Source organism: Bradysia coprophila, unplaced genomic scaffold (genome assembly GCF_014529535.1).
Source record: "Bradysia coprophila strain Holo2 unplaced genomic scaffold, BU_Bcop_v1 contig_200, whole genome shotgun sequence".
Classification (NCBI taxonomy): Eukaryota; Metazoa; Arthropoda; class Insecta; order Diptera; family Sciaridae; genus Bradysia; species Bradysia coprophila.
In genome coordinates this window covers 950,491-973,354 of record NW_023503464.1, presented here as the reverse complement: position 1 = coordinate 973,354, position 22,864 = coordinate 950,491, and the positions used below count along the sequence as shown (strand labels likewise).

The window sequence follows — 22,864 nt, the reverse complement described above, 5'->3', positions numbered from 1 at the left end:
CAGAGGCATCCAAAGTTTGCAAATTTTGCATATTATGATACCGAGTGGCATAAAAGAGTTTTGTGATTTCTTTAAAATGGTGATCGACGAAACTAAGACCAGAATTCGCGAAGATTCCAATGTGACTCATACATTAAGAAAACATCCGACGAAACTAAAGGGAAATGTTTTACATTTTCATATCACTAAGTTTTACTCAATGACAAGCTTTCAGGTCGCTACTGAATGTGAATGTGTAAAATGAAGAAGTGACCTAATTTGAAGTCATTTTATTAGTCTGAAACTCGTGCCATGCACTCTCAATATTTTCGGATACTATTAATCAGCTTCGCCTTTTTTTATTTTCAACATCGCAATTTTGTGCTGTGGAATTCACTTTACCTATGGCTACAGACAGAGTGTCGGTGGATTAATTTGGGTTGCAATTGGTAGCGGTTGCAATTTTGATAGCATTTTAAAAAAATAATTGGTTCCATAGACGCTGGTTGAGAGTCCCGACTTGAGACTCGTAGAAGTTCAGATATTACGATTTTCGGAGGGAATCATGAGAAATACATTTTCTAATTAGTCCGACAGTTTGAGGATCATGTCTGCTACGAATAAGTAATTACAAAAAAGGTATTTTTGAAAACGATCTCTGCGAGCGCTCAGACGGATTGCACAAAACCAAAGATTATTATAAAATTGTAAACAAAATCGTTCTTTTATAATCCAATAGATTCGTGGTAATAACACCGCGGAAGTCAATACAATAATTTGCGTAAAAATAAAGTTGTGAATGTCTAGCGTTTACGTTCAGTGTGTGTTTCACATCGCTGTTTAAGAATCATTGGTAGGAAAAACCACATTCTCATTTTTCTCGTACGTAATTCCACTGACTCCTTTGGAATACGGTTGGTCCCCGTTAGTCTGCAAGTAATAATCACCTGGTCGAGCGCTGAGGATGAAAGAAAGTTTTTTTTTTAATAAACGGAATCAATGTGGGCATTTTGTGCTCCCATACTTTTCCGGACAGTTTAAACCCATCTGTATGATGTATGACTCATCCACACGATGCTTCTTAAAATCGGACCAACTTTTCGATTTCACTGAATGGAAAGTCGGAGTGTCTTTAGCCGCTACACTTTCAGCCCAAAAGCGCCATGACCTTCTGTGGCTGCAAAGGTCTTTTAATCCTAAACGTGTCAATACATTGTGCAATCGTTCGAATTCCATTTATCATCTTACCAATATCCGTTAACAATTTGTAATCTCGTTTCGGACATCCAGGCTGCAACGTTTTCCCACTATTCGGCCAGAAATCCACCGTCCCAGTGCTCCTTGGAGCACCGTACAGTCCAGCATCGGTGTGAATGACGTCAACCATATCGGCATCGTTTTTACTTATTGCTGTGGTTCCAATTGCTGGATAGAACGGCGGGAATGCGGGATCTAATGCCGAGATTCTGTGTGGAATGATTTGTCGCGATCATTGGGACGAGTGAATTTGGTGTGATTTGGTCGGTCTTACCGTTTCAACTTTATTGTTCCTTTCGACTTTTTTATGACATTTCTACCAACCATTCCAGATAATTGACCTCCCAAAGAATGCCCGACTAGATATTGAAAGTGATAACAGATTTTACATAGCAATCAAATCACTGGAAGCTGCGGGAATTTGCTCATAGATAGGCCTCACAGATAAATGGAATTTTTGGCTAATACTTAAAACATATAATTCCAGTCATTGAAAGTGTATTTAAAATTCCACGAATCAATGCTAACTTTTTGCATTATTGTTCTTTGAAGAACGAATTAAGTACAATGACGCTCTTAACGATAACTCGAAAAATTAGAACGAAGTTCTGTGAGATATGAAATCTCAATATTCCCATCTGCGTAACAAGCGCCTTTTGCAATTAAACCAAAGAATCCATTTTATTATACGAGCCTATCACGCAATTTTTTTCGTTTTAATAATTTAAAATTAAACCTTTCCAGCTACCAGTCTAAATAAAAAAGACAAAATTTCGATTCTGTGAACAATAATCATTCAAAATCAAAATTATACACAAAAATGCGCGCCAACAATGCGAATTGAATGATTAAAGTGTGCGCATTCCAAACGTTTCAGATGTATGCATTGCACAGTGCTTTTTACGGCAATAAGATAGCCGTGCCTTTTCGCCCACAAATGTTCTGAGTGATATTTTGACCAAAATGTCCGATCAATCTTCACCAAACTTTAGAGAATGAAAGTTCCCCACGACTTTTAACGATATTCCCAAAAAACAAATCAAAAAGTTAATATTTACTATGAAAACGAACTCTCTCAAAACGGCATTTGAGGTGCTATATAGCACCCCAAATGCCCTTTTGAGAGAGTCCGTACGGGAACAAAAACAAAACTTTTTGAACTTTTTTTGGGGAGTACCGCTAAAAGTCGTGTGGAACTTTCATTCTCTAAAGTTTGGTGAAGATTAATCGGATATTTTGGTCAAAATATCACTGAGAACATTTGTGGGCAAAAAGGCACGGCTATCTTATTGCCGTAGAAAGCACTGTGCAATGCATACATCTGAAACGTTTGGAGTGCGCACACTTTAATCATTCAATTCGCATTGTTGGCGCACATTTTTGTGTATAATTTTGATTTTGAATGATTATTGTTCACAGAATCGAAATTTTGTCTTTTTTATTTAGACTGGTAGCTGGTAGGTTTAATTTTAAATTATTAAAACGAAAAAAATTGCGTGATAGGCTCGTATAATAAAATGAATTTTTTGGTTTAATTGCAAAAGGCGCTTGTTACGCAGATGGGAATATTGAGATTTCATATCTCACAGAACTTCGTTCTAATTTTTCGATTTATCGTTAAGAGCGTCATTGTACTTAATTCGTTCTGCAAAGAACAATAATGCAAAAAGTTAGCATTGATTCGTGGAATTTTAAATGACTGGAATTATATGTTTTAAGTATTAGCCAAAAATTCCATTTATCTGTGAGGCCTATCTATGAGCAAATTCCCGCAGCTTCCTGAAATAAGTGAGGGAACACCGAAACTTACCTAAATGAAATAAGTCTCTTTGCAGACCATTATTGAACAAATCAATTAGAACTGAGGCTACCTTTGGTCCTAACTATATTTGGACAGAAGAAGTGAAATGATTTCCGATTTCGATTACAAATGTTTACAACAGAGACTATACTTGGAAAACCGTTTTTCTAAAGTTCTCCACATTTTTCCGAATTTTCTTACATTTTCATAAATTCTCCCAAAACAATTTTTTGGGAAAATTCAGAAAAATAATTTCTCAAAAATAGCCCCTGCCTTACACGTACCTGCTTGGCATTTTGTACAGCATCTAACAGATAATTTCCATCGGCCAGTTCTCCCCAATTCAAAATTATTATATTCTGTTCACCGTTCCTCTGATATGCATCGACTATCACATGAATACTTTCGACTTCTGGCCTTTCAATGTAGCCATGGATGTACAGAGCCGTTTCCCTTGTTAAATCGAACCGGGGATGTTTGAGAATATCCGTGGCTTGATCGAGTTCATAGATTTGATGGTTTTCGAATGAATCTCTGGAATTGCAGTGAAGCGACTGAGTTGAGTATTAGAGGTGTAACAGAGAGAGATAGAGAGATAACAATTTTAGATTCATCAAAGTTTTAAAAGCCATTGATATTCCCAGTGAATTAAGTGATTTTTTAGTTTATGACTTTTTGGCGCAAAGCTTGAGCTCGCTAAGGTATTTTCAAATTTTGCGCCAAAATATTGTAAACTGGAAACACGTCTTAAATCCCATCTCTATCAAAGTTTTACTGTAGATGAATGACCACATAAGATTCAGACTCACCCATAAAAGAACATCAATTTTGCCAAGTCAAGTTGAGCATGAGCGGCTTTCAGTCCCAGCCACAGTCCTAAAGTTAAAAAATGTGAGATTTTTATCGAAATCTTCAATTTAATCGTTCAACGATCAATTCACAAATTTTAGATGCATGAGTGAATTATGGCACAAACCAGCTATTGTTTAGTGAAGGTGAAAGTAATTTGTATTCAATACTGGAACAGTCAAGTGTTTTGTTAAAAGGTACTCCAAGCGGAAAATGGAAATATTTCGAAATGTTTACAATATTAAGATATCGGAGGCGTGGCTCTGTTACATGATCTTGTTATCTTAAATTTCGGGTTATCAGGCTATCATGTTTCACAGAAACGGAACGTAACAACGTAACATTATATGGATTTCTAAAATATGCACGAGACTTCTTTCACCGGAATGATACTAGCCATTATGTGTGGAAATATAATAGTCAAGTAATTTGGTTTTCAAAACCGAATTCCAGGTAGCAGTACGAATTTAGGTTGCTCATTAATGTGTTCACTAAGCACGATAAGACAGACAGATTTTCAACGTAACACCGGCGACATATTAAAGTCGTTAATCGTAAGAATTTCAAATTTTCAATGATAATTTGAAAGTTTCACAGTTGATAACAATAGTTTTTCTTGAAGCCTGAAACAGTTGTACACATAACTAAAGATAAAAAGCTGAAGAGGCGAATGTACGTGTGAGTTTTGTTGATTCGATTCGAAGCCGAGCTCAATAAACACAAGACAAAGGAACAATTCAATTCTCATCTCAGATGATGTACACAATAACTACAAAAGAAGCTCTTTACAACCCTAGGGTAATAGTACATGCTTTTGCCTTTCCCTTGGATAGAAAATGGCTTATTACACACCTAGGGAAAACAATAAAATTTGTTTAGGTTTCAAAAGTATGTAAAATCCATTATACTAAACTCGGTTGAAAATTCTTGTTTTCTTGTCGGCGTCGCCTCGGATCAACAAAATTCACACGAGAACTCTACTTTTCAACTTTTTATATTTTGTTATGTAAATAAATATTACGTGACTAGGGAAAAGATGAGTTATCGTGTGAATTTTGTTGATCCGAAGCGAAGCCGAGGTCAATAAACACACTAAAACCAGAATTTTCACTTTTAGCCCGAGTTATGCAATGGATTTTACTTGTAACACGTTGAACTTAATTTCGGCTTGCCAACTTTCGGCACCTTGGACTTTACTTAAATCGTCGAGGAATGCCTCCAAATAAATTTCTAAAAATCCAAAACGGACATCTAGATTTTTAGAAACTTATTTGGAGGCATTCCTCGACGATTTAAGTAAAGTCCAGGGTGCTGAAAATTGACAAGCCGCAATTAACTTCAACGCGTTGGGCGACGAAAGTAGTGCTTGAAACATGATAAATACGGTTTTCTAAGCATGTGGCATGTGATTCTTGGCTGTGTGTTGCAGTTCACGCACATATCAGCCAAACATTTCTCACTTTAGATGAATAAAAAGAATGTCTCCCTGCACGTAATAGATGTTGTTACTACTATTCGCTAGTAAAATATACTAACGTGTAATGGTTTGAAGCTGGATATTTTGACATGTGTGGTTGCATCGCTCATCTCCTGCTCGAGATGCAAACTCCACATTCCTTAAAATGTCAGATAGTCTCCGACCACACTGACAGAAAATGGAACTGCTGTCACAGGTAATTTGCCTGCGGCAGGCCGTAGACCTCCCGATCATGAGTCTAGTGCTTTGTTACTGAACCATTAGCAACATTCTATAGCTTTAGAGTGAATAAAAGCTTAACATTACTCGTCACATCCAATAATGTACATTACCTGTAGCAGCTAACATTCGCCTGGCACGTTATCTGCCGCAGGTAATTTTTGACAGATTCCCTACTTTCGGAAAGCTTTATTGCTCACACTGTCAGCTAACTTTTCTTAACATCACCATCAGTAGGTAATCTAATTGGACACATTATGTGTTGATTCTGTTATTGGCTGTCATAGACTGTTGAATTGTCATAATAAATAAATAAATTATCTGCCGCATTACCTGAAAAATATACTTTTTGACATAATTTCTATTGCAGAGAACTGGTTCCAGACCAAATTTCTTATCGACAGGGATGACAGCAATAGATGCCGTCTTAAGTTTATATATCAGAATGTTTGCTCAAAACTAATGAGGTAAAAGATTTCTGGTCAGTTTGTTGAAAATTCTTAGATCGAATGCAGTAACAGACTCAATATATAGGTGATATGCACACCGTCTTAGAAAATGTTGAATAAAAAAAAAAATCTTGGCCATACACAACACTGATATTTTGACTGTTGAGATTATAGCATATAGCCAACGCACAGTGCTTTGATATAGCTCAAGTCTTTGGTGTTAGTAGTCGAATTCGTAAAAAAAAATGTTTTAACAAGACATACAGCCTGTAAATATTTTTCATATGCAGAAAGAGCACCAGCTGAATATTACCAGCTGGATCTGCTAACACACACTTATTGTATGATAAACAATCAAAACACATTCTTAACAATGTGTTTACTTCATTCATACGTGTTATGTGCGCGTAGATGACGTTAACGTAGAAATGCACTGTGTGTAGGTTGTCTTTGAATTGTATACAATACAAAGTGTTTTTGTTTGTACACCAGCTGGTGATATTCAGCTGGTGCTCATTCTGCATATGAGAAACATTTAGCAATTGTAAATATCATTAGTAAATAGTGAAACATCTGGATCACTTCTCAATAGGTCTATTTAATTGTGAAGGATAAGTGAACCTCTGAAATTATTTGGTGGTCTATTGTTAAAGTAAACAAATGCGCGATCGTTCCTGGCTTCCAAGTGACTTCACATGCTTCGGAAGACATCAGAAATAAGTTTTGATACTTGAGTGCCTTAGACACTTTCGGTTCTTTATTACTTCAAAGAGCCCTATTAATACTTTAACATGAGAACCGTTTGTCAAATTGTCTGAGAGTTAATCGTCTAATATAATAACAATTTCTTTCTGTACTTTATGTTATCTGCCTAATGGCTCTTTATTATTTAGTAGTAACCTACTGAGCCTAATATTTCGGCTGTTTATGCTTTTTTTAGAGTTTGACACAAAATCTTTTACTTTATTTGTTTTAATAAATGTTTTGCTGTGTATAAGAGCACACTCTAACCAAAGTTGGTCGTTTTTGGTCTTCGGAGTCGACAACAGATGAATCAGAAAGTCGTTTCTTATCTTCATAATGAATCTTTACTTCCAAAGATGTTTAACCCAGTATACGAAGTAGTTACTGGTCATATAGCCATTACTAAGTTTAACTAATAAATTTGCAGCCACGATTGAAGTCAAGCTTTCAAGTATTCCCACCCCCCAATTATTTACCGGTTTCCGACAAATGTCAATTCATGCTAAATATTCCTACAATAATCAAGCGAACTGCGAGACGGAAAAAAATTATTTATAAAATTGTTCGATTTGTAGTGAGTATACTACTAGTTCAAGTACGTCTAGGTCGTGTCACGTAACGACTAGTTATTTAACATTTCAACAGAGAAAGAAAAAAACGTATGCAGAACCACTTTACATACAACGTGCGATTTATATTGACAATTTAATGAATCGTCTCATTGAAGAAGGAAACTTGGGCGAATGTTGTTTGAGTTTCTTGTGTGGTTTTATCCAAAATCAACATTCAATAAACAGTCGGTTGGATCGAGATTCGCATTATTTTCGTGTATATGGTGGAATTAATTTTCAATTTGAATTTTGAATTTATCGGTTAATAAATGAACCACGCAACACCCGTTCTGTAACCAACACCATTAGCGCTAAACAACTAAATTCTATTTATCTATTCTCGAGCCGAATCTGCTGGTGAAACGTGAATGAATTGGTGTTAGAATGAGCAACATAATATATTAGCATGATTGGCGTTGGACATGAAACAAGTTGGTAAAATAAACTGATAGATCGAGTCGGGTTATTGTCGATGTGTATCCGAGTATTGAGCATATGCACGTACAACACATTCAAGAAAATCAGATTTTGTACGATGCATGACCAATCGTTTTCGTAATGATTTTAATTGCCTCTTTCATTGAGATTAATATTTCTTAATGAATTCGTACACACATTTCAAGAGTTGGCTCTCTGCAGATGTTTCTCTAATTGAAAACAAGATGTTTATGGGTAGGACACTACAACAGATTATCATTCTGAAAGGCTTGTTTGTTAGTTTAAACTAATTGATTTAGCCGGGGAAAAAATCGAAATGAAATAAAAGAATCTTCAACGATGTCGACCGTCGCATCAAGCAACCGACCACATACAACAAAGAGTTCACATGTAAATACTCGCGTCGTATCGAGAAGATGGTGAGAATGCTGTAAATAAAAATCTTGGAAAAATTCACTTTTTTCATGGTCAATTGACCATTCAATCGTCACATGTCTTTGTTTTTGTCATAGGGTAAAAGGACCGGTCTAAATCCGGCCATATAACCTGTCACATACGGCTATTCATCTGTTATCGATAACGACGGCAAAGATAATGACTAGCTCTGGATAATATGGCCTTTTATATAGTAAAATACATGTTCACAAAATTGAAGTACAAGATTTGAAATCGACAGATTAGAATACTTTGATCGAAAGAAGTAATAGACCCGATAATAATACTGGTCATATGCTTACCGTTTGTAACAGGTTAAACAACAGAACACACAATAATGTCCGCATTCAGATGTATGGCCGATTACTGGTACATTTACCCTATTCACTGTACAAACTGATGATGAACGATGACTTTAAACACCTTAAAACGCTCATCTGCGATAACATCTTCAAAAGCAGACTCCGTAAAGTCATGCCATTAATCAATAGCCAAAACCATACTCAGATTCTAAAGTGATGGAAATCGTCCACAAAAGATTCTATAATTGAACTGATTGGTGGTTTTAATGTAATTAGAGATGAATAGACATTCGACGTCACTGCAACGATTAATTAAAATAAACATTCTCGGTGATGGGAGGAAGGTCAGAGTGTTTATTATGTCACTGTATGCAGTTTGTGGTGTACGAATTGTGTGTATAAGAACTCTCTGATCAAAGTGCATTAAGCGATTCCCTTTAATATTGAAAGAAAAAAGTGTTGTCGCTGTTTCGTTGTTCTTGAACAAATTCATAGTCCGAGAGCATGTGTGCATACCAAACCGGCATTAGGATACGGCTTGAAACTTGTGCTGTGTTATGATTACACTACCGGATACCGGATACGAAAACTTTTTGTTCTAAGACTTGTATTTTGGTAGATGCTATTTGCCCTCCATGGGGGCGAATAGCGGGCACTATTTTTGAAAAGACATTTTTCTAGATTTTCCTGACGTGTCTGTTGTGAACGGTAGTTTTAAGGCAATTTCGCGAGTTGTAGCCCGAACGAAGTGCCTAAGATAAACCGTCCACAACAGTTACGGGACTAAAAAGGGACTAAATTACGAGAAAAATTCTGAAATTTGTGTCCGAGGCACCCCAAGAGTAAATACTGTGCGAAAGACAATTTGTATTTAAAGAGCCATCAGCTCTTTAACCGTCATCTCTAGATGTACGTGCGCATTGTACACAGGCCCTCGCTCTACTCAGAATGAGAATCTTAACATTCCGATAAAGATACGTGGGAAGAATGCAAATGCATGAATCCAATTGAATTATCCCAGATCGAATGTCAATGTTCGAGTATTGCATTTGACCACGTTATCAACGACATAACTATATGCATAGCAAAACGATAAGCAAAAGTGAAACTAAAAGAATTGACGAGGAAACATTACATCAGTAGACAAATCTATACAGGCCCGGACTGGCACAATGGGCATTCGAGCGATCTCCGATTGGATTTTGATTTTTGTAACAATGAAGGGCATTGAAGGGCCTTTTGCAAATTTTCTCCATGTAACGCTGGAAAGGGCTTGTTCGATCCAGTCCGGCTCTGAGACTATTAATCTGAAACTACGTAGGAATTTGAAGGACATCATTTCTAACGGCATGTTGACCACTTGCAACATGGGCTCTCTTTAAAAAAAGCAATTAAATATAATCAAATGAAGCCGGACAAAATAGCTTGTGGTGTCTTCGCCCAATCTAATTGATTCATTCAGTTTTGTTGCTGTGTAAACATAGAGTCTCTACAATTCATGAGTTTGACTTTCATTGATCTTTTATTCATAAAATATTTCCACATTTTACAGAAATATATTACGGTCATGCAAGCAGTTGTTGGCAATGAGTTACCGCGAGTTTCGTGTTTATTTGTTAGTTCAACATTCGCTTTATAGCTAGCGTAAATACTAGCGTCGTCGTCGATAAGATATAAAATTTATTAAATCCAAGTTTACCATTATAAGGTGCATCGTCGCACCATCACTCTTCTCTTCGAGAGAGAAACTTATTGTATTGACTATAAACTCTGTTGATCTTACTTTTCGTATTCTTTAAAGATGTGTTGTGTGTCAGCACTTTACCAGTATATTGTCCCGGCTCCATGTCAATATCAATCAATCACCAACTGACTAAATAAATTGTTCGTTAATTGATGGAATAAATCAATTCAACCAAAATTCCATTCACAATTTGAATCACACACAATGTCGCACACACGATACTGTTTGTTTAGCTGGTTCGGATAGTTCAGAGAGGGCCTGACAATCTTCGACGAAAATATGTTGATTCTAAATTTCAATAGATAAATATAGTTCACGTGCGTGTTACAATTACACCATCGTCGGCGCGAAACACTTTCTTATTTATATGCTGTATATCGAATACTGACTGCTCGACTGACTGGCACGGTCAATAGAACTGTGTGTTTTAACGTTGCTCGTGTGGCACACACAATAACACATTGAAAACCGTTGGATACTTCTTAATACTTCGATTTACAATACTCACAAACAATTTTTTTTCGAATTTTTATTCTGGTTTTCTCAAATTTTAAATTCTTTCATATAGGAAATTTCATATTGGAACTCGCCTGCATGGTACGGTCGATGGTTGGAAGAAGTGTGTGTATATGCATATAGTGAACAACGCATAACAGTTTGAAAATACAAACGAGAGATATATAATATGAATGAACCATCACTGTCCATGTATGTATATGTGAATCGTGAGAATAAAAAGACTAAATTTAGGCGAAAAACGATATTCAAATACTGAAAATTCAAAAGTTGTTTTTACAGCATATCGCTGACGATAACCCACTACAACGTAAATAAAATCAATGTTTTGTCTCGTATACAGAGAGACACGAGACTGGCATTATAACTGAATAATTAATTCATCCGATCCAAAGCGGTTATTTTACCTGCTAAAATGTAACATTTTTATTACCTGACCCCTTCGAACACAGTCAAAGCTTTTTAGAAGTTTCAACAGGCAAATTTTGCAAAAGACTTGGTAATACAATGTGGGCAGATACCAGGTTCTGGTAGACTTCAACCTGTTACAGACGGATGTCATCTGTTATCGACAACGACAGCTATAATAAACGACAAGCTCTGACTAATGAAGTATTATACAGCAAAAATCTTGTTCAAAACAAATGAAGCAAAAGATTTCTGAAATCTGAAAATCTTAGATCAAATGAAGTAATAGATCAGATAGTAAAGCTGTTAATATGCCTGCCGTCTGTGACAGGTCAAACAAGCGTATATCGAGAAGTACTTTTTGACATTAATGAAAGAATTCGGCACACCAAGTAAATTTATACTTAAGACAGCGAAACAGACTGTCAACGATTCTGTTCAATCTAGCACTAGCGAAGGTAGTAAGGGCTATGTCAATAAACTTGAATTGAACAATTTTCACGACATCAAAATAGATAGCCGCTTTCACAGACGATGTAGATCTGATAGGAAACGAGCCTTAACAGTGAAGGAAAGTTCGCGTAAAGAAGCTGGAGATCAGCAATTACAAGAGGGTAGCCGAAAATCGCCAGCAATGGTGAAGCTGGTGCAGACAGTTGGGTTAATATGGATCAATAAGTAAAAGAAGTAAGTATCGTGATTATGAAACCGCGCGGGCGAATATTCTACACAGTACTAAGTACTCTTTGACCTTTATAATCGAATAGCTAGTACTTCTTTTGAAGACTGTTTGACCACAATTAACTATTTAATCGCTTTCCTCGTGAAACCATGTGAAACATCTTTGCGTTAAATTAATTTTTCCGCTCCTTTTGATATTTTTCTTGACTAAGGAATATCGTAGAGAGGTGACACTTGTGGAACTTTAACCTTAAAGATTATGAACTGGCAGAATCGGTAAAAAACGCTAACTTTGAACACCATCACTAGCTGGGCGCCAATGCACCGATTGATGGAACAGTAGATATGACCTTTGGAACCGCGAGTGTAGTCGTACTCCCATACATATTTTTCAAAGATATTTTTTATATTCAATAAAGTTTTCATTGTTCTGGTTCTACTTTGCTGAGACAATGACAAACTGGAGGTGCCTGTTAATGAGTTCTTTGAATAGAAGCTATACGTATTTTATGACACTTCCATTAGGTCTTTTCCGCAATTGTTTGAGTTTCTTGATGGTGAGTTATTGGAAAATAATGAAGTAAAAGATTTTGCAAAATTTTGAACAATGTAAGTAACAGATTTAAACATTATCGCGATCCGCTTGCAGTTTCTAAGAGTTTATGGTGTGGTATATAATAGAATTGATCCTGAGGTTTAATATCGTTCCCAGCTTTAAAATGGGAGGACAGTGTTGACTACGTACTAAATACTTTATGTTATCAGTTCGATAAGTGTAAAAACGGAAATGTATTGCGGTATAAGTATTTAGTCTGATACTTCTTTTGCTTGAAACATCATTTAGAGTTTGACAGAAAATCTTCTACTTCGTTTGTTTTAACTAATATTTTGCAATGTAAGAGCACTCTAACCAGTGCATGTCGTTTTTAGTCATCGTTGCCAATAACAGATGAATCTTAAAATAGTGATTCTCGTTAAAGAATCATGGCATTAATGGAATTAAGTGACATAGCATTAGTAATCTCCACTGTCAAAGATGTTTAGTGCACTAAGTTTACCTACGGCAAGGACAAAGCAAAGAACATTAAAGACTGGATGATGATCAAACGGTAATGAGGAATTTCGCGCCGGCGTCATTCACAATGACTCACAAAGTGACATCTTCATTATCCAAAATGTGTGATTTTCTGTATCATTGTGAATCATGCCGACGCGAGATTCCTAGCAACCGATAAAACATTTTGGACTTATGTGGAACCAAATAAGAAAAAATGGAAGATATGTAGCGATCAACAACGTTCTTAGCTAGATAGTTATTTGTCCAAAGAATCAAAATAATCTTCACATTCGCTTTCCATCATATCGAGGTCACAGCCCTATCGAGGAATTTCGAGTTCGCGTAATTTCTCGTATTTTCGTAACTTGACACTTGCGTGTATAAAATCCCATAAAAACTGTCAAGTTACGAATTCTTAAAGTTACGAACGGCATGAGAATCGATGCCCAGTTCGCTCACATTTGTAAAACTACGAATTAAAAAAAGATGTACGGGCTCGATATTTTTACCCTAGAGAACGAATCTCACACGGTGCGAGATTCCTTTTTTTTACTATAAACGTAGGACTTTCACGCTCCATGGCGAAATAGCGAAATTACTAGCAACCTACTGAACATAATTTCAAGAGAATTTTCAGAATCAATTTAGTGAAAATGGGGCCTGACGTGTTATCCATGCAGAAATTTGATTGTTACAGTGGGTTTTGCCTAGGTCGGAACATATTTGAGATTTTTTAGAGTTTGAAAAGTCATCGATGTTTCCAGTCAACAAAGTGTGTCCGGGTCATGACATTTTGGCACAAAATTTAAAAATTCCTAAGCGAATTCAAATTTTACGACAAAATATCCTAGACTTCACGAAGCACTTCATTGACTGGGAACATCGATGACTTTTAAAACTCTGATAAGTCCAAAATTGTGTCTTCTGAAGATGAACAGGAAATTGAAATTTATGAGATCAAATTCATGAAATGATGTTCAGTATTATTCGATACTAACAACTTCTTGGTACATTGATCAGTTCTTCGTCAGATCCTATTCTTAATGGAAGAAATTCTTGAAATTTCGTGATGATTTCAAAGAATATCCTCTCGTTGAGCTGTGACATTCGGTCTCAATTTTAATAGAATACTTTTGAAAACTTGGACTCGATTCCAGGCTCAAGAATATTTTTGATACACGAATTCCATCAAGGCTGAATCAACTTATTTTCTAGTTCCCAACAATTTTTGCAAACGCGACATCAAAGAAAATTTACTTTGCTTTACACTCGAAACTATGTTGCAATGACGATGCGTACCGTAAGTGGAATGTAAGTAAAAAAAAATAATCAACGGGAAACAAACACAAATCACACTTTATATTAACACATCCATCCCATACAGAAACCGAAACGAAACTGAAAGTTAAACATTTTAGTGACAGTATGCGAGAATTGAAACAAAAATCAATAAGATTTTCGTAATTGCAACGACATTTTAGTGTAATTAAAAGTCTATGATTAGTTAAAAGTAATGCAATAATCTCTACCAGTGGCCAGCACTGCCAGCACACCGGTGTAGTATATTTACCCATTATAGCGAATGTGTAATTAAATAAAGTTGACATTGTAACGACGACAGTTTGCGAATGTATATATGGAAAATGTCTTAAGTCGGATGTGCTAACATTTATATGCGTGCTTAATTCGCTTGAAAGCTATGTGCTCAATTCAGGTAAAACGACGCAACTGTTTGGGAAACTGTGCATCGGATACCAAAATGCGTTGGTTAATTCGACACAAAAAACAAAGTAAATGCAAAATTGATACTTTAACCGTAATTGCGCGTAGTTTAATCGAATTGCATGCATCTGAACAATTGACGATTGGAGACCAATTTTCAAAAATGACAGAAAATTTATTCATGCAACCATGCGGTTATCATGCCATGTTTGTCAAAATCTATTACTACTTCTACACAGAAAGTAGGTTGCTCGTTCAGTCAAAATCTATATAAAGCTTTGAGTTGAGTTTCAATCATAAATCGATCTCCTTACTACAATGAGTAAAAAAGCAACTGAACAAGTCGGGAAGGTTGGTTCTGGTAACGTCTTAGTTTTCTCGAAATTCTGGAAATTCACGAGATTCTTGAAGTTTCTCCAATTTCTTGAAATTCTGGAAATTTCTCCAAATTCTTGAAATTACCAAAATTTTTGAAATTCAAGAAATTTCTCGAAATTCTTAAATTTCCGATATTCTTAAAGTTTCTCAATTTTCTTGATCGCCCAAAACCACTTACAGATTCGACACGCAAAAAGATATGCGTCACAAATGTGAGCTGGTGAGGAAAGTACGCGAAAGTTTAATCAACAAAAATTTTACCCGAAAATTTTTAGGAAGAAAATTAATTGCTTTAAAGAATGGAATTCAAACGGAAGGAAGCCAAGTCATCTGCCACTTGTTGACGCAAATTTCTTTTGTTATAACAAAGCACCTAGCAGGGTAATAGAGGTTTTTACACGTCAAATAGAGTAGTTTTTTGATACCAGTAATACCATTAGCAGCCTTAATGGTAATTTTGCAATGACATTATGAAAAAACATAGCTAACGTCGACCCATACGAAACACCTATTCGTATCAAAAGCCTTTAATGTGAAACTCTTCATTTCTCTTACTTCATTTTCTTCTCTGCTGAAAAACTATTCTCCCTTTAAAATCACTTACATTATCCACTCTTTGCCTTGTTATCATATACAACTAAATTGCCGGAGGCAATATAGACAGCCCCGTACGAAGACAAATTTCATAAATTCCTATTTAAACAGCTATATACCGCTATATTTAACTATATTTCACTATAAATAAACATTTCACAGAGGAATATGCTATTATATAGCTCTATATGCCTGTATATAGCTCAATATAGCTGTATATAGGTATATATAGATGTCCATATATGTAATTCCTGAAACCCCTTACACTTAACACATTATTTCCATGTTAACAGAAACTCTCTAAGCATCATTTTTCCCACTTTATATCACTTTTAATAAAATCCAATATGGCCGCCGGCAGCCATTTTGTTAGGAGACCGGAAATAGTACCGACGCTTTACATTCGTTAATACCTTTCAAACAAAAAAAAATTCATGAAATTCGGTCAAAATTTACTCGAGATATTGTCAAAATACACCACGTTCACTGTACTTCCGAGTAGCCAGATAAGAGCTCACTCCAAGAGACCTACCTCACGCTCCGGAGAACATAATTTCAAAAACTTTTTTTTCCCTGATTGGTACGGTCAATACCTATCTAATAAAGCTAAAACGAACGAAATATGTTCAAATGTGGCCGACCTACCAGCAAAAACTGCTTGCCGCCCTGTGCCTGTTCCACACCAAGGGGTCTAACTCACGACTCGGTCATCCGATTTCCATAAACTTTTTTTTTGTCGATCGGTATTGTAAATACCTTTTATTTGACGTATCACTTACAAGTTTAACGTTTAAATGTCCGGAGATATCTTCGAAAAACCGTAAAGCACTTATTGGGCCACAGCTCGGGAGGGGTTGATCCAAAATCACTCATCTTCGAACTTAGCCTGTCTTTTGACATTACCAAACGGGAAAAAAAAGATTTTTCAAAATCGGATGCGTTTTACTCAAGTTATCGTGCAGACAGACAGACGGACAGACGGACATTTTTTTTTCGCGGATTTGGCATCTCTAGACAACCACAATAGGTTTCCCCTTACTCAGGGAGTCCAATTCGACGTGTTACAAACGTATGCGTAAACCTATAAGACCCCAGTACTTCGTACGGGTCTAAAAAGGTATGGAAATATTCGCATACTTCGATTAAAGTACTACTTTATTTTTTTCTATTACCCTGCTAGGTGCTTTGGTTATAATATTCTTCTTAAAATTTTTCGAGTAAAATTTTTTTTTATAAAACTTTCGCATACTTTCCTCATCAGCTGCCATTTGTGTAAGCGTCACCTACACCGATATCAGTTCTCTTGTAAGTGGATAACCGATTTTGCGTCACACGTTTTGAGCGATATCAGTTCGTTTGTAATTTGCGATTTTTTAGAATTTTGTCGCAGACAATAGACAATTACATTGTGCAGTTTGAATTAAATATTCTTCTTACAAAACTTTATCTCTTTGATCTGAACCTTTCATCGTTCCTTTGTCGAAAAACAAAAATTTGACTGAAATCGAAAATTTGACGGAAATCGAAAATTTGACAAAATTCAAAAATTTGACAATTTATTAAATTTTTCTTTCAAAGGAACTTTCTACCAAATATCCCGAGATATGGGTCACATAGCTCACACTGAAAACGCTCATAGTTTCAAAATAAACGACCTTTTGGGAAAACCATGAAACAAGTGTCGACTAGAATGTGAAACTCTATAACTTTGTCTTTTAAACGAACTTTCTATCTGCTATATTTTCCGAGTTATAGCTGACATAGCTCGCACTCAAAACGCTCATAGCTTCCAAATGGGAGATTTTTGGAGAAAACCATGAAACGCGTGTCGATTAAAATCTGAAACTATATAAATTTGTCTTTGAAACGAAATTGCCATCTGTCATATTTTCTGAGTTATAGGTAACATAGGTCAACAGCTCATAGCTCTGAAATTGTAAGCTTTTATGAAAATTCCATCAATTTAGTTTCTTAGAATTACGTCCTTGAGATACCCTGAAAATTTCAGCCAAATCCACACAGTAAATTTAAAAGTTTCGTTGTAACAAAGTTTGGTAAAATTCATCCATTTCAAAACGTAAGAAAATCCTTTGAGAGTGTTAGGAGATTTTATTTATTTATTTTTTTTGGCAAATTTTTTAGTCTGAACGGACCTGCGTCACGGCGCTTCACTAACGTAAGACCGTGATTCCTCAGGCCTGCGGAAAATTGTTCTGTCAAATTTTTCATTGTGAACGGACTTCACTACGTAGGGCCATAATATTTCAGAAATTCTTGAAATTCTTCAAAAACTCGAAATCGAGATGTCGGAGATGTTCAGAAAACTCATTATCTTAAAACCGAATCTGTGTGCAAATTGAAAGCCTGGAGTCTGAGTAATAGTATTTTGTGGACTGCTTACTTTTTGCAATCACTTTGGGATTACTTTCGATTTGATAAGCCTGGTTAGTGATTAAAGAATGAACTTTAATGTCATGGGGAGTCTGTAACAACGGTTCGAAATAAACTCCGGCGGAATGAAAAGCGCAACGGCTCATGTAATGAAAGTAATTCCTGGAGTGATTCAATCTTAAATCCAAAAAAGATTCGGTCTCGGCCAGATGTATAATAAATATCTAAAGTGTAAAAGTTGCAGTGCAATCATTGTTGCACGTTTTACGATTTTGTATACAAAATGTATACACAAGAAAGAAAGGGAACATCTCTTTTGTACCGGAAGAAAATGCACTGCAAAATATTACATTAAATCATAACATTTTGTTATTTTATACATTTTCTAAAATATTTAGAGGAAATTGAAGCCAATTACCCGCGTCACTTTCAATTTTAATGTTTAATTGATAGCTTAATTCAATTTGAATGGTTTTAATTGCAGTTCGAGTACATACACAAAATGTATTTTTGCTGGCTTTACGCTTCAAATAACGTTATTAGATATGTTAGCATAATCACGTATACACGAAGTTGTTGCAGCAGGTTCCTTTTGATTGAAAGATTAACATAATTATAATTCACTAAAACGAACCGGCTGTAAATTGCTAATATTTGCTCAGCCTTAAAGGTTCACGTCCGATCCTACACTTGGGTCAAGAGTCATGGTACATTTCGTTGGTGATATTTAAAGTCTTTCGACTTGTGCGAAGTATTCGGGCTTATATTATGTAGAATTCGACGCAGATGGTAAGGGCAAAGTATAGAGCACACAACGTTTATTAATTAATCGTGCTACTCGGTTGCAGAATGCGATGTGACGATTTTTGCATGCAACTGAAGAAACCCCGATTTTCAATTTTTTATGCCGTTTGTAACACGTCGAATTGGAAGCAGACAGTAAGGGCAAAGCATTTGGTTATGTTCATAGATGACGAATCAGCAATAAAAAAATGTCCGTCCGTCCGTCCGTGACCCCTCTAGCTTGAGTAAATCAAAACCTTTTTTTCACCGATTGGTATCGACAAAAGTAAGGTCAAGTTCGAAAGTGGGCATGGTAGGGTCGGCCCTTCCAGAACTAGGGCCCTATAGGTGTTTTTCAGTCTTTCGACGATATCTACCGAAATACACACGCAATAGCTGCTTGTGATATATCAAATGAAAGGTATTGACGAGTAGAACAAAGTTGCTGAACATTGTTTTTGGGTAAGATGCAACGTGGGCTTGTTGGGAGGGCTCAAAGGTCGTTACTCGGCCCTAAGTGTTTTTGCACATAAATCGAGTAAATCTCATCCGATTTTGCCAGTTTGAGAGATAATTGAATGCCGAATAGAATGATGGCAAAAAAAGTTTCAAATTTGGGCCCTTGGACTAAGGCCGCTACTCGGCCCTAAATGCTTTTTGCACATAAATCGAGTAAATCTCAACCGATTTTGCTAGTTTTTGTTTCATTTGAGAGGTAATTGAATACACAATGTCGTCAATTGTTGGTTTTATTTGAGAGGTACTTCGTATGGGCTTTCGTAATTTTAAAAATGAACACTTTCAGTAAATTTGACCATTCCCAACTTGACTTGCATTTTGGTAACAGACGCATTAGAGGTAGACGTATTAGGGCTCCGGGCGTATTACGGCTACGGACGTATTATGGTTACCGACGAAAAAAGGTTACGGGTCGTACGAGGCTAAGTCGCAGCAAACGCTCCGACTGTTCTGATGTCTTGTTTTCTTCAGTTTTTGGAATTATCGAGGTGATATGTTGGTTCCCAAACTTGCACCACTCCTCACACCATCCTCATAGTTCTAGAATTTTAGGATTTTGAAGGATTTCTGAGTTGTTTGTTTGGTTCCTCTTTGGTCTTTTGGGATTGTTGAAGTGGTAATGTATTATTTCCAACGATCGCAACGATCTCAGCACACCCATGGTCCTAGTTCTAGAGCTCGACTGATTAGCGGGGTTTTATTTCTGTTCTCTTTCTGTTCTCTTTCTGTTCTGGACTTTTGAGATTGAGATTGACAATACCCTTTTTGAAAACTGAGAGAAAACACGAAAAGTGACAGTTCAAGAGAAAGTATGCTTCACTTTTCTCAATAGCCATGTCATTCAATCAATCGTTAACAAAACCCAATTTTATCATAGTCTTTCCAGAGTAGACACTAAAGTACAGATTTTTTTTCCGGAAATTGGTCCCCTTGGATGACAAGTTGTATACGTATCTTTTGCGGACGGCGGTAGATCTTACACAATTTCGCTCGGAAAATTGCCTAAATTTGTGCTTACTACCTCAGTAATCATCTCTACATAAAACCTTGAATTTGACAATGCAGTCAATGTACTTCGTGCTGCATATGCTGATTTTCGATGTTTTGATGGATAATCGAAGCATCCGGCAGCTTTGTAGAGTTCTCAATTCTTTTTCAAAATTACTCTCAATTTTCCGAGATATCGAAAACACAATGTCGTTCGGAGGAGCCGCAGACTCCTGGCAAAGTTATTTTTTTCTATCTAACGCGCGTTCATGATTTGAAGAGGCTTCAAAAACGATTCGATTTGCTATTAACAACCGAAATAAACTTAGGAAGTGGTTTTTTCTCAACAATTTTTTTTATTACATTGCAAAACAAAACAGATGATATACATTATAGCATTAAAGGATTATGTCAACTAAAGATGGGACTCGACAAACATCGTAAAAATAAAAGTCTCAAAGTTTCGAAAAGAGACGTCTCACGTCTCACAATACAAAGGATTTGAGACCGTGAGACGTCTCTTTTCGAACTTGTTGACAAATTCTAAAAGGCTCTACAGATAATTGAATGAAACGGGAAAACGTTTCGATAACGTTGGCTTAGCTTGGCCCACACAATTTCAACTAGCAGCACAATTGCGCCGGCAACCCAACCATAAACGATGAACATCGGAAACTCGGACACAGTTGTTACTGCCAGTCGATTCATTAACCTGATGCGGTTGACAACTAAAACTTGTTTTTCCATTCCGACATAATTTTCTTTTAGCCACTTATCCAGCAGTCCAGAGCTGTGTGTCCAGTGAATAAAGTCGTTTAATTTATCGAAGAACAACACCGAGTCATATACTAAAAATATGTGACGTGAATTTGACACTGTTACACCAGTGTCGTAGAAACCTGCAATGTTCAACTGTCGCTGAGCTTTCGCGAGCATATTGAATTCATCAGTACCCATCATATACGATGTTGACGTATTAAAAGTTAAAAAATGAGTCTTGTAGCTGTTCTCAATCGTAACAATTTTTTTACGCCAATCGTCACGAGTTGACCGATAGCTTAGTCTTTCAAGAACAATGTCCAAAAATTCAGGGGGAATTGCTATAGATAACGGTGAATTGTAAATGTCATCAACGGTTTTTAGTTGAGGTTGCAGAGCCGGTTTTGTCACATAGCTTTGCAAATTGGATAGATATCCATTGACGACAATGAGGCCCACAAATGTAAGCGGACCAATCACAAATGCTTCGGCACGGGATAGTCGTCGATATTTTATACAATCGTTGTCATTGATCAGAAGGTTGAGAACTTCTATCAGACTTTGAAAAGGTGAAAATTTCCCCTGTTTCATGTAACGACATGCGCTTAATGTTAGTACAATTGCAACTATTACCCCCGCACAATATGCGAAAAATTCGTTCGACGTTAATGTTCGAAAATAGGCGTAGAAGCCCGAATACGGTTCCGCTTTGGGAACGATAATATTTTCGTGTGTCAACAAGACTGGGTAGATGCGAAAGTTACGTGATTTTTCGGTGTAGGAATAGAAAACAGGCATAACCTCAATTCCGTTCTCAAAATACTTCCAGAACGTATCAAATTTCCTGGCATCTATTGTATATGTCGCATTCATTAATTGAAACGCTGCGTCCCAGAACAGTCTTAGGGCCTTGCCTCCAAACGCTGAAAATCGGAAATTGTGTTGACGATAGTTGGAGTCTAGGCTCGGAAAGATCTCCTTACATATATTTCCACTCGTTACGTTCATCACTTCAAAGTTTCCAAATGAATGAAAAGTTAAAATATTCATCGCCCGACCGGTATATGGGTAAGCAGTCGCGAACACATTAGTAACCAACTGTTCTTTGAACCACTGGAAATGAGTTTGTACATCGTCCATTGAAGTGTTAGTTTGGAAGAACATTCCAAGCTTCATATTTGGGTATTGATGATGAATATTCCTGATCTGTTCCAGTGAATTCAAGTTCCTCCCGAACGATGAACTCTCCGGAACAACAATCATGAAAGTATTTTTACTTTCTATTTTCACAAGACTTTCCACACCCGTGACACTTCCAGTACCACTCTCGAATACGAATAAACTTTTCGGATGATTTCCATGTTCCACAAAACGATTGAGATCTACTGATGAGTCTACCCAGAAGATATTGTGGTCGAAGCTAAAACAGTTGTTTAGCTCCCCAATAAGTTTTGTTTCTTGAGACGGTAGCGACAGCAAAGTTAGGACTGCTTGAATTTCCATCGTTCTTGCAAGCAATTTTACTTCTTACTGACTCAGGTTAGTCATTTTTACCATTTCAAAGTAAAAACAAAATCAATCGATCAGTGATCCCTTCATCAGTCCGTCATTAGTTAGCTCCTCAATTTTATTGTAAGTAGTCAGGTTTGTTAAGGTGCCGATCATCACCGGCATTTAGGTTGCAGTATAATCAATGAATGTATACACAAGGTATGGTCTAATGTCAAAATTTGTATGGAGCGTTTTGTATGGTTTGTTCGAGTT

General features: G+C 36.5%; 1 protein-coding gene across 3 annotated transcripts; it reads right to left on the bottom strand.

Moving 5' to 3' along the window:
• Positions 1-679: 679 nt before the first annotated feature.
• Positions 680-14,711, bottom strand: LOC119075377 (inactive pancreatic lipase-related protein 1). 3 transcript variants are annotated; one of them, XM_037181814.1, is made up of 8 exons: positions 14,538-14,711; positions 3,847-3,913; positions 3,322-3,571; positions 3,047-3,119; positions 1,511-1,595; positions 1,228-1,445; positions 1,004-1,175; positions 680-937 (listed from the first exon to the last, which is right to left on the bottom strand). In XM_037181814.1, exons 1-8 carry the CDS (start codon positions 14,572-14,574, stop codon positions 820-822), a joined length of 1,020 nt encoding a protein of 339 aa, XP_037037709.1. In that variant the 5' UTR covers positions 14,575-14,711; the 3' UTR covers positions 680-819. The 3 variants fall into 3 exon arrangements, with proteins under 3 accessions (XP_037037709.1, XP_037037707.1, XP_037037706.1); XM_037181812.1 differs by lacking the exon at positions 14,538-14,711 and adding an exon at positions 10,345-10,890 and having other exon boundaries at positions 1,004-1,166; XM_037181811.1 differs by lacking the exon at positions 14,538-14,711 and adding an exon at positions 10,345-10,722.
• Between the last annotated feature and the right edge of the window lie 8,153 nt (positions 14,712-22,864).

Excerpts from the sequence above, each read along its gene's own strand:
- LOC119075377 (XM_037181811.1), bottom strand. The coding sequence starts at position 10,408 with ATGGAGCCGGGACAATATACTGGTAAAGTGCTGACACACAACACATCT. Across the intron at positions 3,914-10,344 it reads ATCTTTAAAGAATACGAAAA|GACTGTGGCTGGGACTGAAA; the intron begins GTAAGATCAACA and ends TTTTAACTTTAG. Across the intron at positions 3,572-3,846 it reads AAATTGATGTTCTTTTATGG|AGATTCATTCGAAAACCATC; the intron begins GTGAGTCTGAAT and ends CTGCAATTCCAG.